This window comes from Acipenser ruthenus, chromosome 25 (genome assembly GCF_902713425.1).
Source record: "Acipenser ruthenus chromosome 25, fAciRut3.2 maternal haplotype, whole genome shotgun sequence".
Classification (NCBI taxonomy): Eukaryota; Metazoa; Chordata; class Actinopteri; order Acipenseriformes; family Acipenseridae; genus Acipenser; species Acipenser ruthenus.
The window spans coordinates 17,544,618-17,563,317 of NC_081213.1; the positions used below are offsets into that span (position 1 = coordinate 17,544,618).

Genomic DNA, 18,700 nt, shown 5'->3' on the forward strand with positions numbered 1-18,700 from the left:
GAGAGAGAGAGAGAGAGAGAGAGAGAGAGAGAGAGAGAGAGAGAGAGAGAGAGAGAGAGAGAGAGAGAGAGAGAGAGAGAGAGAGAGAGAGAGAGAGAGAGAGAGAGGAGAGAGAGAGAGAGAGAGAGAGAGAGAGAGAGAGAGAGAGAGAGAGAGTTATTGCTTTAAAACTAAAAGGAAGAAAAAGAATTCTGTGTATGACTTGGACTGTTTTGACCACCCTTCTGGCAGATTAACCTGGATTGTATGAGAACCTGAACTGTGTTTGACCCCTGTATGGATTATCACCTATGGCTTTGGATTGTCCAATAAAAAAACAGGCACCACCCTGTTAAACCAAACTGACAGTCTTGTGGTTACTGTTGATCTGGAAGAGGAGGGGGAACAGAGTAAAAATATACTACAGCAGAGTGTATTTGTTACAATATATATATATATATATATATATATATATATATATATATATATATATACTGTATAGAAGCTACATCTTCCTTTTGTAAGTCGGTTCCAGTCACGATGGTCAACACAGCAGAACTGACATACTTTGATAGAGGGCCAATAATAAGCGCTGGGTTGGCAGGTGTTTCTGTAAGACTGCACAAGTTACTGATGTTTCACGAGGGGCTTTTCTATAGAACAGGCTTCCCAGCAGGTGTACAACTTTTTTGAAGAAATCCCTTCAATGCAATTGAAAGTGTGTACAGAGTCGAATCAGTGCAGTTCTGGCTGCCCCACTGAGAGTGTTATGGCTGGTGAAATACATGGCATAGTAGTGCAACATTAAAAAACAATGCAAATACATTAAATATAGGCATAATACATTAAATAGAAGGCTAGGATGTGAATTATAATCATTGTGGATGCGTATGTCAAGCAGAATCATACAAATAAGATGGAGTAAAAAACCTGAAATAGCAATTTAGACAACAGCTAATAACAGATACCAGGCTTAGAGAGCATTAAAAGCAAGAGAGAACAAGTGGGTCTTGAGAGTTGATTTGAAGCGAGTGATTGTGGGAGCTGCACGCACTAAAGCTGGGAGAGAGTTCCAGAGAGTCGGGGCCATGAAGCTAAAAGAGCGCTCTCCGAGTGTGGCGCGCTTTTGCTTGGGTATAACCAGCAGGCCTGAATTAGAGGACCTCAGCTTGCGTGCAGTGACATAGTGGGTCAGCAGGTTGGAGAGATACTCTGGACCTGTGTGATGGAGGGCCTTGTAGGCAAGCAAGATAATTTTGAAAGTAATCCTTAACTTAACAGATAGTCAGTGCAGCTGGGCAAGGGAGGGGATAATGTGATCATGTTTTTTACATCTGGTAAGGATCCTAGCAGCGGCATTTTGAATCAGCTGCAGTCTGTTTATGGTGCGTAGAGAGTTGCAGTAGTCGATTTGAGAGGAGATGAATGCATGACAGAGTATCTCTGCATCCGGGAGGGAAAGGTAGGGACGAACATTTGAGATGTTTCGAAGGTGGTAGAAAGAGGATTTGACTACAGGGGAGATTTGAGCATCAAAGGAGAGGTTATTATCCAGAAGTACACCAAGGCTTCGTACAGTGGGGGAAGGTAGCAGCAGATAGTTTCCGAGGCAGCAATATTGCGATTCTTGAGTTGAGTTGAAGAAGATGTGTTGGTATTGCCCTGAAGAAAATTGGCAGACATCCAGGCCTTAATGTCTTGGATGCAAGCTGAGAGCCGAACCATGGCAGAGGGGCATCCAGTGTCTAGTTTTAGGTAGAGCTGGGTGTCATCAGCATAGGAGTGAAACATGAGGTATGTTGGCAGATAAGGTGACCCAAGGGAAGCATGTAGATGTTGAAGAGAAGAGGACCGAGAACAGACCCTTGGGGGACACCGCACGTGACCGGGTTTGCGTCAGCACTGCTTCCATCATAGAAAACAGACTGCATGCATCCAGATAGGTAAAAGAACAGCCAGGAAAGACAGGTTCTAGAGATCCCAGCATACTTCTGAAGGTGGTCAAGAAGAATGGTATGCTCTTTTAATGAATTGTAAGTGGTGAAACAGTGTGGGGGCATGCCATCATTTATAATGGAAATGCAAATACAGTGAATAGTTAAATGTGTTTGTAAGCTGTTGGGGTGAACTCACTATACACAGATAGTCTCTTACCTACAATAATGTGGAGGTACAGTAAGAAGGTCTTGTCATTTAAACTGGCCTTCTTCAGCAGCAGTGGAGGGAAAGCAATGACCCAGGCTGGCTGATTGACAACGTAAAAGACCACTCTAGCCACCACGATGACAGGGCCTATTTTGGAAATACTGTATATTCCAGATATAGTTAGAATTTATATTTTTAACTTTGATGTGAAATATACGCACATTCCAGTGAATAATGTGCCTTCCTAGAACCAGAAACATAATTTAATTACTTGGCTAATGAATGAATTCAGTGCTTAAAATACAGCGCTGCCTTATTTCAGAGATATCATTTTGATATATAATTTATACAATTAAATCCAAGATGCCAAGATCAAAAGCTGGTAGTTTAGGATTGCTAATTATACTTTGAATGCATCTCAGAGATATCTGGTTAAAAACAACTACAAGGACATAATAATAAATATATTCTTCAAACAGACAAGGCAAACCAAAATATGCTTCAAGGGATGTCTAGAACCTTATAGATTTCATAGAATTCTATGGGAACCTATGGAATGTCAATTTGTTTTCAGCTAAAGCTGAAGTTTCTCAAAATCATGCTAAATTTGACATAAAATACAATGTTGCTGGCATCTGTTTACTGCATTGTTCCATCATACAATCTGTGTATTCCCCAAAGGTGATTTAGCTGTAGGATCACACACTTCTTCATGCTGTAAGCCAAGATAGTCTGCTGGCATTAACAATTTGTTAGAGAATTGTATTTTATTTTATTTAAATGTATGTTGGCAATCATTGCAAGTGGTTGTTATTGCAATGGTACAGATTGTATTTTTCAGGAGCTAGTTCTAGTTGACTCCCATAGACATGTATTGTACCATAGGCTAGATCTGTCAAAATGTCTTTAGTGTCAGCGCAATCTAGGCTGATCTAACCTACAGCTATGGCCAAAGGTTTTTGAATCACCTAGAATTTTAGGATTCAAACATTACTAATGTGGAGCTCCCAATCCTAAAAGGATACATTATCTTCAGTCCATGGCAAATGATCAATTACGTTTCTTCTTCCTTAAGTAAACCTAGTGATTGTTGAGTATCCTGTTGGATCCTGATTCTCCTTGGATATCGAGCTGTTTGCTGTTTTTGAATTCTCTACTCTCTTTCCACTCAGACTGCTTCCATATTTGTAGCAAAGCCATGTAGAAGATCACTGATAAATGCAAACAAGAGCTTTGGTGGGGGTCAGCATTTGTAACCTTGAAAGAATGCACTCCTTGTTTTGCGTGGTGTAAATTGATTCAGGCTCATGCATGATCCCTGTTGATGACAGATTTAGTCCCTGGAAAAATAGGAGATTCCTGTTCACACATGAATGTGCCCCTGGAGAGGCAATTAAAAACTTTTCAAGATTTTTCAAATGTAATATCCAATCTTAATGAGAATCAGGCCAGCCCTGGCAGAAAAGCTCCTAACTTAGTTGTGTGTGATTGTAAGATCAGATCCTGTACGCTAAGTAAATCTAATTTGCAGCCAATTATCTGTACCCAGGGATTCTGAAATCCCACCCAACATGCGTTTCCAAGACTGATATGCCGTTCAAAAGTTTTAGACTAAACTTTATACAGTAAGAATGATAACTATAACTATAAAATCAATTGCAAGATTAACGCTGGGCCCATTACTATTTTGCTCTTTGCTGTATTTGAATCACTATTCAAAACCTATTGAATACTAATAAAAGCAAAATGTAACAGTTAGTTATTTAATGTAATGTTATTTAATAGTCCTCTAGTATGTGTGTGGTGAATTGCATTAAAAAATCACTGTGGCTTTTGAAATTCGCCATTATGTTCATGTCATGTGGTATTATGTGATGTGCTGTACCTAAAGTTCTGGTCCAAACCTCTCAGTTTTAATGCATGTTCAAATTGTCTTGCCTTTAGTATACAGGCACAAAAGCATATAATCTACACCAGATTTATAATTGACTCATTACAAACAAAATATTATAATTTTCCACAAAATTATAATAACATTTGCTTATCTAAATGTAATGCATGGCTCCTCATCTGCTTCTACTGCACAGTAATGTAGGTCTATATGAGCAAGGCATTCTTGCAGTCTTGCATGATTTTGCAAAGAAGAGAGTGTGGTATATTCAATTGAACTAAACGCTGGTGGATCTAAATATTACTGACATTGAAATCATTAAAAAAGGGTCACTTTGTGAAAAACAACATCTAAAGCAATGCTTGTTAGTCTCTTTAGTTTATTTGTAGAAATACGGTTTTCCAGAAAGTATCCAGTGTTGGGAAGTAATCTGATTACATTTTTCAGTAAGTGTAATTACAAACAGGTAAGAGAATGCGCTATCGGATTACATTTTATGTGAAAATACAAAGGAGTTACTTTTAGTTACATTAAAAAAAGGACTATGGCTAATGCATAATGTGGAAATCAGAAAGTGATGAGACACCAGAGAGCCGTGCATTCAAAACATTAGTGGTTGAAATAATCTGCATATTCCTAATTAAAGTATAGATGAAAAAACAAGCGAGGAACATAGCAATCTTTAGCACAGCAATAGGGAGGCAATAATGATGTTGCTCATGATTATAAGAGGAAAAGAAACAGATTCCCTGGAAATCCTTCCATTAATGAGGTCTTAATGTAGCAGAACTACAATGAGCCACGTTTGGATTAAAAAACAAACACATATCAGTGTCTATCGATTTTTAACAGCAGGAGTTATTTTCTAACTTCCACACAACGGGAAATCATTATTACATCCCTAGTAAACATCTCCATTGCAGCTCAACTTTATTATTTTATAATACTGTATAAGCAAGCTTACAAAAAAGTGATGTCAAATTGTAATATCACCTTATTACAAGACAGTGGATTTGGAACAGATAATGCCCAGTTGCCCTGATAAGCTAGAACAGGGGTTCACCAAATTTGTTACCCGAGGCCCAGCTGTTCAGGTGCATTAGGCACTGCAGGCCACTATTAGCACCTTAGAAAATGACACATTTTTAAACCTGAGACACTAAATAAACTTAATCTAAATGATTCCTTTTTTCATTTGAATCATATTTTTTCTTCATTTTAGTATTTTATTGTTGTTATTGTTACTTTTCGTTATTATATATATATATATATATATATATATATATATATATATACATATATATATATATATATATATATATATATATATATATATATATATATATAGAATGTCGCTGCTTCCGCGGCCCACTCAGGACTGCGTGGCGGGCCACAACGTGGAAACCCCTTATCTAGAACCATATGCTACCATACCGATATGTTATCATTACCCCTTAGTATAGGACCCTTGTACTGGTATTGTAGTACCACTGCATCATGAAGAACATTTGGTAAGGGTACAGGCAATTTAAAATTACACTATTGGATTATTAATCATGACTCTTCTCTTTTTGTTTTTCTAGAACCGTTAAAGTAGACTGTTACGACTGGGACCGAGATGGCAGGTACAGTAATTGGTTTTCTGACAGTGACATATCAATTCCGATTTAAAGGGATCATCTACATGCACCTAATATAAAATATCTTCCCTGATTAATATCCTCTTATGTGTGTTCTGAATGCTTCTCTATTGTTGTTTATGGTTAGTTTGTTGTTTGACATGCTTACTAACTATCCCAGCTTTTGCAAAAAAACATTTTTAAGGACCGACAACTACTATCTTTTCAGAGAGACAGCAAAGCTAATGGATCATGTAGCCCACAGCACAATACTTTATACAACAGAAACATCAAAGGGCTCCTTTCCTATGTAGTTCAACAATCATCTGTATTGTGCTACTACTTACAAATATGTTATAAACAAAAAACAGAAAGGACAGAAATCTACAGGCTAACTAGAGTTATAGCCAGGCATGCTGCAGCTAGTCAGTTTTGAATTTTGGTACAAGCACAAAACAAGCCAAGGGGAGCACAATGATTCAAATAAAATCAGTAATAGGGGGTGCTGTTGAAGCCCATATGTGCATTTCACATAGTTAATAAACTATGATCAGCTACTGTACTTTATTCAGCTGTGCGTTTGAGGTCACAGTGCATTATATCAATTAGTTACTTAAACACCCATAGTTAATCAAACATGTCATGTGAGCTTCAACAGCATCCACTAAGACATTTTCTGCACTCTTCGTTGGCTGTATAAGCCACAGCCTGTGTGGATATACCCCAAGTGATACTTTATGCCAGCCCTGTATGTTTGCCTTTCTTAACAACCTGTGTCTCAAGAATTAGGGGGAAATACAAAAAAGGAGTTTGCTCCAGAGTGTCATTGACACAATTGTTTTAGAAAATAGAAAAAAAAAACTGTTAGACAAAAAAAAAAAAAAAAATGAAGCATATTTAAATTGCAACTTCCTGGGTGATTTATTCCTAGGTTTATAACTTCAATAAGTTTTTTCAGATATAAAGTGATGCTGATAACACTTTGGAGTAAGTAGCTTCATGAATCTCCCCCCGAGCGGATTATTTTCAAAGCTCGGTAACTAATGTTGAATAAATCTCTGTAATACAGCTCTGGAAATGAAAAATCAAGTCACATTTTGTGCATATTTAATTAAACGACATTACATTACTGAACAGAACATTGCAGTACAAAAATAAATCAGATGTATGCTTTTGAAAAGCAAATGAACTCAAACTTCACTTACTAGGTGTTGAAAACAACCCCATCAGTGTACGGGATGTATGATTAGCAGCACATCAGAGAAAAAAAAAAACAAGTGAATGAACCGTTTGAATTGGATCTCACACATTTCTTTTACCTATATATGAAAAGACACACTCACGAGTCAGGATAGCTAGGGTTGTGGTATGTTTCCTTGCTCAGGACCACATGCTTCAAATAAATAGATATAACTAGAACACTGGGAACCCTTATGAATGCTACTTTAAAAAAATGACGGTTTAAAATAAAACGCTAATTTAAAAAGATGAACACAAATGTACTGTACTGCTGGATAAAGAGTAATGTAGAACTTAAATTACATTTCAGTAATTAACATTTCACAATCCCTTGTGAGATTGCCTTGTTCTATGAAAGGCTCAGCACTGGTGAAACATTCATTTCATATCTATAAATATTTAAATGATAAAATTGTAATAATGAAATAAATGTAGGGAGCAGCAATTAATTTGCCTCAAAACCAGAAAAAAACTTAAATGGAACTGGGGTGTAAAACTGCATAACTGCTATGCAACAAAATAACACAATATCTAGCAATACCGCCGTTAGGTTTTACTATTACCAATGAGAAGGGCTTGATGGCTGTAATGTTTCTAATGTCAGTACAGAAACTATTCAAGAGCTATCATAAATCAACCTCTTGTAAAACATTTCTTGCTGATGTTAATTTATGGTTTCATTAAACCTACTGCCCCTGAATCCATTTTGAGTTTCTGTGTGGTTTCCAATCAGCAGTCACAAGACATGCACTTTAATAATTTCCTTTTATCAGCCTGTAAATTAATGTTCCACGTTTCATTTTTCCTTCTTTCCCCTTCTTCCTCTTCCTCCTCCACCCTCCTCCCTCTGCCTCAGTCATGACTTTATTGGGGAGTTCACCACAAGCTACAGGGAGCTGTCTCGTGGACAGAACCAGTTTAATGTCTATGAGGTAATGTTGTTATTTATTTATTTTTTTTCTTTGTTAGTCACACATTGATTAATTAGTGAATCTCTTCTAGCTCTGACATTCAGGGTGGAATGTTTCCTTAGAATCATCCAGAAGCAAAATCTACAAATTTAATAAAAACTAAAGAAACTTCGGGATAGATTTAATAAGCCTTGGCTCTGGTGTAAAGATTGCTACACTGTGCTCCAGTTTGCTGTTATTACTGTTTCAAAATTAGGAAAAAAAACAGCTTGGGATGCTTTTTTAAAAGTCTTATACCTATAGCTGAGTTTACTGTTGAAAAATCTGTCCTGTTAGCATTGAAAACTATGAGTAGAAAGCTCTAGTTATAGCAATGATGTCACTTTTAACATACCTTTTAAAGGTACATTTTCTTAAAACTGTATGATTTTCATTTGCACTGGCTCCTGTCAACAGGAGAATCTCTTGCTGAGCTGGAAGTAAAACACAGTGGGTTGTTTAGCTTAAGAAAAAATAATGGTACAATATCCTGAGCAGTCTACAATATATAATAACACAACATAAAACGCCAAAACCTATTTGTTATCTTTACTACAGATGTGTGTGTGTGTTTTTTTTTTTCTTTTTTTTTTTTTTTTAATTCTTCGGTAAGTGTTTTTTTTTTTTTTTTTTAGATGAAAACTAAGAAACATTGCATTGTTTCTGTACTTCTGATTTGAAATTAACTAGATCCAGATAGTATGAAATATAAATCTTACGTTCTGTAAAAACAAAATGCTTTCAGAAACTTGGGTGGAGAATTAAAGCACAGGGTATAATGTATTTCTTTAGCGAGGGAAAGAGAGATAAGCGAGACAGGTACAGCGAATGCAAACAGGAATCATTCTTTTAATTTCATGGCCTGAAGTTATCCAAGATGAAGTCAGCTTTATCTCTGCTGACTTTCCAAACTTTTTTGTTATACCAATTAAAATGAATGTATCGCATGCATGGAGAGTTTAAAAGCATCTCACTGACAGAAGTAAACATGTCTTCATTATAAACCTGTCTTTGGGGTGTTTTGTGTTTGTTTAGGTTTTAAATCCAAAGAAAAAGGGAAAGAAGAAAAAATATATCAATTCTGGCACAGTAAGTGGTAATAAAATACTGTCTTACATATTAGGCATTTAGTTTTTTTGTGGTTTGTTGTGGTTTTCATTATGACAGACCATTTCAGATATCATGCTTATTATCTTTGAGTGTAAAAACAAACGGGTCACATTGTCAATTCTTTTGTGGAAATTCAGCATCAATGCAAAGTGACAGATGACGGGACAGTACGTACATGTTCCAACAGAATGATTAGACTGAGAGGCAAAGCTAACGAGGTATTATTACATCCGAGCCCATCAAGTTCGGAATTGAGATGCCTAATAATGGGGCTTCAGAATCTGTCACTAGTCACTAAAGCTGAAGGAACACAAAGCCCCTTTTTTGTCAGGAACGGTGGCTTGAAACCTGGTTCTAGGAGACTGGGAGACCTAGTTTGAGGCAACTTTGCTGTATCAAAAACCGTCTCCCCGGGTGTGCCAGGCAGGGGCCTGAAACCTAGTCTCCTGAAACCAAGTTACACGCCTCAAAGTGGCTTCGTATTACCCAGTAAATCAATAGAAATGCGTTGTTTGTGCCAAGCTGATATGAGCTGACCTTGAAATGGCCGCCTTCTTCTCCTTCTTCTTCTTCTTCTTCTTCTTCTTCTTCTTCTTCTTCTTTTTCTTCTTTTTCTTTTTCTTCTTCTTCTTCTTCTTCTTTTTCTTCTTTTTCTTCTTCTTCTTCTTCTTCTTCTTCTTCTTCTTCTTCTTCTTCTTCCCCAAGGTAACACTGCTGTCATTCAAAGTGGAATCTGAATACACGTTTGTGGATTACATCAGAGGAGGGTAAGGAGAATGTTAATCTGGTTGGTGGTTATCATGAGATAACCGAGTGTTGTGAGTGTGCAGCACAGCTGGGTTTCCCTCATAGAGGGGCGTAAGGTTTCTGAAACGAGTATGCAGATCATTGGGGTTTCTACCCACATACTGTTTCTTGCAGTCAGGACGTTTGCACTGTATAACATAGATGACATTGGACATACTGTTTTATACTGTAGGTTCAACTTGTTATATATATACAGTATATAAAGACCTAGACCTATAAAGATCTAGCTTGCTTTACTTTTGTCTATGGCGGGTAACTAGAACTTACGAGCAGACCCTCAACACTTTTAACACTTCCCCCAGCACGTGTTAAAAGGTTTATCTGTGGGTGAGCCATTACCCTGCCAAATACTGTACATACCAGCTGCCCATAGCGTGGCAATTGCACTACTAACTTGTGAGACAAGAAAATGCAGATTAAATCAAGAGTTTCAAGCTAAGAATAGATTTGTGAAGGCCAAATTACAGAATAGAAATAAATCTACAGGTTAGTTTTGAAGGATTGAAAAGAATCCGGGATGAAGACTATAGCCTGTTATAGCCTGATAATTACATAATCATCAATCCTTCACAAATATATGTTTTATTCATATGTGTTTAATATGAATTTTGTAGGCAATCATAATTTAGTTCATAGAGAAACAGAACACACTTCTTTTTTTTTTTTGGTTTGCAGATTTTACTTTGTTACAGCTCTTTTTTTGAATCAGTAAATTGGTGGGAGACGCTATCTCTGCCATGGGCAGTGAAAAGGATAAAAATAAATACAGTAAAAGCTGAAATACCCAGCCACTTCGACAAGGTGCCTTTCTCATTCACTTAAAAAAGAAATTCTGTTTCAAGATCTGGAGACCACTTAGTTCAAGTGGCTGTAATGAAATTCGGTTTCTGGATCAGCCCTAATCGATAGCCCCTGTGCTTATAATCCCAAACTAATTCCAAGGTGGGTTTGGTTATTTTATATAAAAAAAAGGGATGCAAACATCCAATCAAATAATTAAAAAAACACATGAAAACCCCATGTTTGTCCCACCACAAGAAACAATTGATCTATTTAATACATGTAATGTACATATAGAGGCAGCAATATTGATGCCACCAGATTCTTAGTTTGTTTCTGTGCATATTTCCACTGTGTTTAATTCAGGTCAGCTATGATCTCTGTTAATTCATTGATGATTCTATTAGTTGAGTTTACATGGAGGCAACCATGTGCCGTTAATTTATTTCTAACTCAGTTCTGTCATTTAATCAAGTGACATGTCAATCAATTTCGCATTTCATCTTTACAGTTATGCTAGATTGAGTGGAATAGAGCTGTGGTTGTGGCTGTATTTCCATCCCGCTGGAGCTCGAAAACCACTTTGAATCCTGACCTTCAATCTCCTCAAGTTTCTGTCAGGGCAATCATATTCTGTGCACGAGATGTGATGAACAAATAATACTACTACTTCCCACAGCTGTTTATTTATTTATGTACTTATTTTTTTAAATGTAATTCCTGAACACTCTTTTAGATATTTCAGATGGGACCAGCACTTTCTATTAACATTTTCAATGCCACAGTACTATATATGGTATTTGCCACTTGGTGTGTCATAACAAATGCAACTTTACATTGTTGCATTACAGATGTACGAATATTACTGTTTTCACAATATCTTATTGCCCCACAGTATATTGTAACACATGGGTTGTGCACATGAGTTTGCTCTCTTTTTTATGTAGGACTCAACTGAACTTCACTGTGGCTATAGACTTTACAGCATCCAATGGTAAGTGTACATAATGTATTGGGCACACGTTCCTCCGACAGAGCGATCTAGGGAGACTACTTTATTATTATTATTATTATTATTATTATTTATTTCTTAGCAGACGCCCTTATCCAAGGCGACTTACAATCGTAAGCGTAAGTACTTACAATCGTACTTTCTAACCAGACCCCAAACTAGACTCAGGATATGAGTCTGGCTTACATCATATATGAAGTTTTGTGACCTTATCTTAGACCCCAGTGGGCATTAGATGCTACATAGTTTGGCACATATTGTCACATGTTGCCAGCATAAGAGTGAATGGAAGGGCAGGGGTTGTTCAGATTAGGATTGGGGGGCATTTGCAGAGCTAGGAGGGGAAGGTCTCCTTGTGCCTGCCAGTGCCACTGTTCATCACCTTTCAAAGGAAATACATTTTAAAATAATCTGATACATGCTTAAATTCATTTCTTTGTAAGGAAACGAATGTGATGTCTGCAAATGGGTGCTCACAATACCACTTGCTATGTTTGTAAGTTTCCATTTATTGATTCCAACATTAAAAAGTTACACACATATAAGTTAAACACGTATCATCAGACACAAGAAATGTAGCACCCAGTTACAAACCGAAATCATGTAATGAGCGGTTACCTAATGTTCTGGGAGAAAGCGCAGGTACAGCGATGGTCTGACGTCAGGAGAGGATTTAGGCAGCTTTTCTCACTTGCAATCTCAAGTGGGTGTCTTAAATATCTTGCCTAACTGTGTGTGTGTGTTATGAAGGGAAAAAAGGTATGCTATTTATTAATGTTTAAATGTATTGTATAGGTTATATAGCGGAACTTTGTGATCTTTGCTTACACTCTTTATTTCCTATCTTGGAGTGAGTCACAATGTTGTTCCAGACACAGAACATACATCTCTTCTACACAAAGTAAAATACACCCCACTTTATCAATTCCTTGTTCCTCTGTGTCCTGGGTTGGTTGAGTTGGAAAACGCCCTCCCCCACTGCTTACTTTTCAGCTGTGCTGAGCCACAGTGTGCTCAAGTGTGCTCACAATATTCATTTAACCTTCATTGACCCCTACACCTTATTCCACAAGGTAACCCATCCCAGCCAACCTCTCTGCACTACATGAACCCCTACCAGATGAACGCCTATGCCATGGCTCTGAAAGCAGTGGGAGAGATCATTCAGGACTACGACAGCGATAAACTTTTCCCAGCATATGGATTCGGGGCCAAGCTACCGCCAGATGGAAAAATCTCCCATGAGTTCCCATTGGTAGGATAACCTTTAAATTATCCCTTTCCTGTTTTATTCCTTAATGCAGGAATCAATGTTTCATTTTCTGAACCATATACAAGCACAGGTTAAAAAAGAGGAATGATGGGTGGATTACACTGAAGTTTACCAAATCCTAAATGCTTTAGATAGAACCCCACTCACCATTTTAAACTCCTCTTTCAGCCTTCAATTTTCTGCTACAGCAGCGGTTAATTTATTTTTTTTCCTCAGTGGCATATTTTCAAAGTGTTTTCTTGAGACTATTAAATAAACAATGAAGGCACCGTGTAATGAAAAATGAAAGTTTACATTTTGCTTCCCAAGTAACTAAAACATGTGAGTTGTAATCTTGTGAGTTGTAAAGGTGGGTATAAAATACAAACATACTGCAACGGCAATGAATTATTTTTCAGCAACCCACTTTAGTAAAGATTGGAATCAGTTAGTATAACTCTTAAAATACATTTTAGAAACATTGCTCTTAAAAAATAATTTGTCGTATACACATTTGTCAGAACCGTGATTTGTGAGCGTTTGTCAGTTGGCTGGCTGTGTGAAGTCGCAGGTCTTCACTCAGTATTCCAGAGGGAGTGTTGTATTGGCTCTGGTGCTCCAGCGAGTTAGTGAGGCAAAACTGGCAGGGACTGTTTCTCCTTATCGGGCTACAGTGGACCCTACTGGGCTGGCGCCTGGTTCATTCAAGCGGACACCTGCAGGGCTGGCATTTGTCCTCCAGTGGCCACTCTCAAGTTCCTGGGTATAATGAGGCAATTGGTCTGGTTGTGGGATCAGAGAATGCCCACTTACCTTCAGTTCTCCTGAGGTTTTGTGGAGATTACTTTGGTAGGGGAACAATTGGACAATTTAAATTGGGGAGAAAACTGTGGGTAAAATAATTAGGCACTGTAAATTATTCTCAATTTGCTCGTTTCTCATTTTGCAACATTAACATGGAATTGCGGAGAAGACTTTTTAGAAATATGGCCCATATCACGAGGGGTATGGTATGTGTCATTTCTAATGCTATAATGTAATACTGGGCTACCAGATCTGTTCTGTACTTGGGTCAGGATGGATGCCCAGTTCCAGATTTCTATTTGTAAGTTCATCACACCAGCAGACGTCAGAATCCATAATGACAGCAAATCACACATCAGCAACACTGTTTATTTTCATTATCCTGATGTGTTACTCAATAGAGTGTCAGCCTCAGCAAGAACTGAATTGAGGCCCATTTCTCACAAGAGCACTCAGTTGCTTTGAGCTGTGATAAGTGCAAGAGCTGGCTGCAGAAATCCTTTGAGTGGTTCCTGGTTTACTGATCTTGATTAAAACATTAGGAGAATAAGAAAGTCTGGTAGTCTCCACTCCAGAGGGGCCGTTCCTTTTAAAACGACTTCCAAGTGGCAGTACATTAACAGGTTCAGGCACGTGCTGTTTTTTCTCTTTCCCTTCTCAAGTACTGCACAGTATCTCTAGGGGGATTCTGCTGCTGTTCATGACCTTTGAATAAATGATGAGCCCCCACAGAATGCTACACTTCAGAATGAGTTTGCATAAACAGAAGTGTCAGTAGGGAGAGTGGTAATGAACCTTGTAATGCTGAAGAACTTCAGGTTTTTCAAAAGAAGTCAGAAACCTCATTACAAAATGGGAAAAAAATTGCTTACAGAAGATGCGTAGTGGTTTTCAAACTATGTGACACCTCTATATCCCTGTAGCCAGTATGGACAACAAGGGTACAAGCAATACTTATGTTATTATTATTATTTATTTCTTAGCAGACGTCCTTATCCAGGGCGACTTACAATTGTTACAAGGTATCACATTATACATTATTTCACATTATACAGATATCACATCATTTTTACATACAATTACCCATTTATACAGTTGGGTTTTTTTACTGGAGCAATCTAGGTAAAGTACCTTGCTCAAGGGTACAACAGCAGTGTCCCCCACTGGGGATTGAACCCACAACCCTCCGGTCAAGAGTCCAGAGCCCTAACCACTACTCCACATTGCTGCCCTTGAGTAGAAGACACTATTTAAAGACAGAAACTACTGTTGAGAACGGGGACACTATATGCAAATTGGTAGCATCTTATACTGTATATTTTAGCCATTAGATTACATTTTTATGTATGTATGTATGTTTCCTTTTCATCCGTTCCACAAGGCTTTCAGTCGCTGTAGCTTACAAAATAATTACCTACCCAGCCAAAAAAGTACTGTAGTATACTGTAGTAGTACTATGGTATACTGCAGTTGTACTAAAGCAATTTTTAGCAGGGTATCACCTATCGTTTAGTCCCATTCGCTATATCGGTCTTTAATGTGCAATTTTAATAAGAAACACATTATAACAAACATGCATTTTTTTCATTTTGAAACACCTAGTATTGCGCTCCTTTAAGATAAAAAGTTCTCAGTTTGCTTAACCTACTTTAAGGAAGTCTTTTACACTCCCTAGGTCATTTCACCTCAGCATTGTCTTTGGGGTCAAAGCATGTTACTGGCTGCAAAGCATGTCAGTCAATAAGGGAAGCAGCTTGTTGGTTAATAACAGCAAAGTCGGTGTTTAAGAGTATTTTGTAACAATTGTAAGTCACCCTGGATAAGATAAATAAAGAATAATAAGAATGAAAGGTGAGGACACTCTCTGTGTGAAATGACTAAGACAGTGCAAGACTGCCTGTTAAGCAAGGGTGCGAACAGAGGTCGTATTAATCGCATGTCAAACCCGATAATGAAAATCTAGGTTTCTTATAGCATGTGTTTCTTTCAAAACTGCACATTTTGAGACCAGTACCACAATCACTTTAATCATAGATACAGCAAGACCAATGCAATCCCAATGTGTTGTGAGCCTATATGTCATACAAGAGATATTTATCCAAATATGTATGCAGGCTGTGTCCACTATCTAGCTTATTCTTTACTCTCGTTGTCTCCGGGGTGTTAATACAGAACCAGGGTGATTCACTAATGATACTAATTAGGATTGTTTATAATGAAAATGAGTTACACTTCTTTAACAGCTCACTGTGTTTAAAAACTGAGAGCTGTGGTGTGTGAGGTAACAGTGTTAGAATTTTTAATTTACATAACTGAGATGTTACTCACACTGTCAGCGTTGGTTTTTCACAGTGGCAGTTGATGAATGAATTGAATTCGTACTGATGAGACATCATATGCAACAAACAAGTAATAGCGACTGCTTGGGAAGTGGGATTTCTCTCAAACCTGTGTTTAAAATATCACAGAAATTTGTTGCAATTCACTGAATATTCTGTGATGAAAGAAGATTTCCATAATTGAAAATACTCAATCCTAAAAAGATACTGTAAAGAAAATGTAATCATAAATAAAAGACTTTAAAGGTTATATTTTATATTATCTACATTCCCTAACATTGCTTGCTAGTTTAACACCCTCATGTGTGTGTCTGCTAGCATCCTCCATTGCAATTATTATTTACCAGACTTACTAACTTTTTAAACCTGCAGAAGGGTTAACTTCTGTCTCCTCCAAAACTGTGAGTTTTGTTCAGTGATTTTCCATTTACTAACAGAGAGTTGCTACAGTGGCAGAGAGGGGGTGGGGTTGCAGTTGTCTGTGCTCTAAAAGAGATGATGGAAAATAAATACATAAAAAAAAACAATGCAGTAAATTACACTCAAGAAATCCTATCAGAACCATTAGCAGATCACAGCATTACAAGCAATGTCACAATGTTTTGATCGCACAGTTATTGCAATGGATTATCAGTGTGTATTGTAAAAGTTCATATCGTTAGTATGTTTCTTTGGTACCATTCTAACCAGCCTTCATACTCAGTAGATGTTACTACACTGTAACTGCATGTAGTTAGTGGTCCTGTATTTTGAAGCGTATCAGATTTTCCTTTGCTGTTGGTCTTTTCAGAATGCAGACTATGAGAACCCAAACTGTGTGGCAATAGAAGGGGTGCTAGAAGCCTATTTCCAGAGCCTCCGAACAGTGCAGCTGTACGGGCCCACAAACTTCGCCCCGGTTATCAACCAAGTCGCAAGGTAAGAATGACGTGTGAGCTGCGCTGATTACTATATAGCTAAATGCATTACCTGTAATAATCACTTTGAAAACATTCAGCACTCAAAACAAATGTTCTACTATTGCATTTCACTTTGAAGTGCTTGAGCTAAGTTTATGAAGGTGTTCAAATTGAAATAAGGCATTACAGATAGTTCCACGTTACAGTGCATGACCTACAAAAAACAAACAAACGCAGATGTCATTGTGATCAGAAAATCATGGAAGGCTTGATGCAGTTAAGCTCTGACAGTGCCAAGCACTCGATACAAACAGAAATATTCAGATAGTCCTCAGCCATTCCTGTGTGTGATGAAAAAAGAAACGGGAAACTACAGTGAGTCAATTCAGCAGTGTGGGTCAGGTATAATATCACTACCTATATCGGCTACCAAATAATGTGTAGGGCATATTGGGGGCTAATAAATGGATTTAAACAATGGGGAATGTAAATACAACCACTGTTTAGATATTCATTTTGCAGGAAACCTATTATTTTACTTACTGTTGGAGAAATAGCTTTTCTCAATGTCCCCTACTGTATTTGTGTATTTGATCCGCCACTTGAATAGACCCCAGTGTGTCGTGGTTTTTCTAATCAGAAGCAGCCCACTGCCTCTGTTGATGCTGTAGTTAGTTATGGATATGGACCTGTCCTGCATTAGCAATGACACTGAAGTGTGGGAAACTCAAGTCAAGTCAACCTGACAAACATTTCACCTTGTCTACAGTGACTATGATTGAGTGTTTTTGAAGTGTTAGATAATACGATACACCATGGAAAACCTAAAGGCTTTCAACAGACTGTAGAGCTTTATTCATAGAAAGCCAGTCAGTAGTGCAGTCTCCAAAGAAAAGATAGCTACTGTCAAAGACTGTAATTCAGCATCCACTTAGAACAGGATGTGCAAAAGCAAGTACAGCAGCAATACAAAATAATAACACAGGCTAGATATCTCAATCTTTTGCTAGCCAGAAGATACTGTGTTATATCATGTGCCACGTACTCCAATACTGTGCCTTATTGGTGGAATTAAACTTAATAACAGCTTTGAACAACCTGTCAATCCACGTCCAACTGGCATTGCAGCACAGCATGGGAGACATTCTTTCAAATAGCTTTCTGCTGTAAAGCAACATGCTATTTCACAGGGGGAGTCCTGTTGTTGTAGCAGTGCTTTACGAAGGAGAAAAGGGTTAGAAAGGGGAGGTTTTGCTAAGAGAACAACAGTAAAGACGAAAACATGTAATTTTTTCCCCAGTATTTATGAGGAAAGTAGCATTTACATATAAACTAAAGCAGCTGAGAGAGATACAAGTTATTATAATGTTATTGATATATACTGCTTCAAGATTGTTACCCTATTAATATCTTCAGTACCATTTCCATCAATAATAATAATAATAATAATAATAATAATACTAATAATAATAATAATAATTATTATTATTATTATTATTATTATTATTATTATTATTATTATTATTATTATTATTATTATTATTATTCCATCACTTTTTATATCTCTGCTTTTCAAAAGGAGTTGGAGATCTTGTCACTCAGCATTAATGGCATTCTGTGTTGAGCCCTGTGTGCTACCCTGAGAACCATTCTCACTGACACCTGAATGAACCTTCTTGCAGAGGGAGGGGAGGACAATCATTGGAACAGCACAGTGCTCATCAAGAACGGTGTTCAGAATAGGAGTAGAATGACTACTAATTTGGTCAAATAGTTGAGTTGCCACTTATCAGTAAGCCAAATATATCAATAAGCCATGTATTGATAATGTCTGGTGCTCTTATAAGCATATTGTTTTATAACACTGCTGTTTG

General features: G+C 37.4%; 1 protein-coding gene across 1 annotated transcript in view; it reads left to right on the forward strand.

The window, feature by feature from the left end:
- The window catches only part of LOC117413631 (copine-9-like), a 122,264-nt gene that overhangs the window by 80,058 nt on the left and 23,506 nt on the right, over positions 1-18,700 (forward strand). The window contains exons 11-17 of the mRNA XM_059000226.1: positions 5,599-5,640; positions 7,730-7,805; positions 8,859-8,912; positions 9,639-9,700; positions 11,468-11,514; positions 12,606-12,787; positions 16,718-16,845. Coding sequence (XP_058856209.1) covers positions 5,599-5,640; positions 7,730-7,805; positions 8,859-8,912; positions 9,639-9,700; positions 11,468-11,514; positions 12,606-12,787; positions 16,718-16,845 — 591 coding nt within the window. The remainder of the gene's footprint in view (positions 1-5,598; positions 5,641-7,729; positions 7,806-8,858; positions 8,913-9,638; positions 9,701-11,467; positions 11,515-12,605; positions 12,788-16,717; positions 16,846-18,700) is intronic.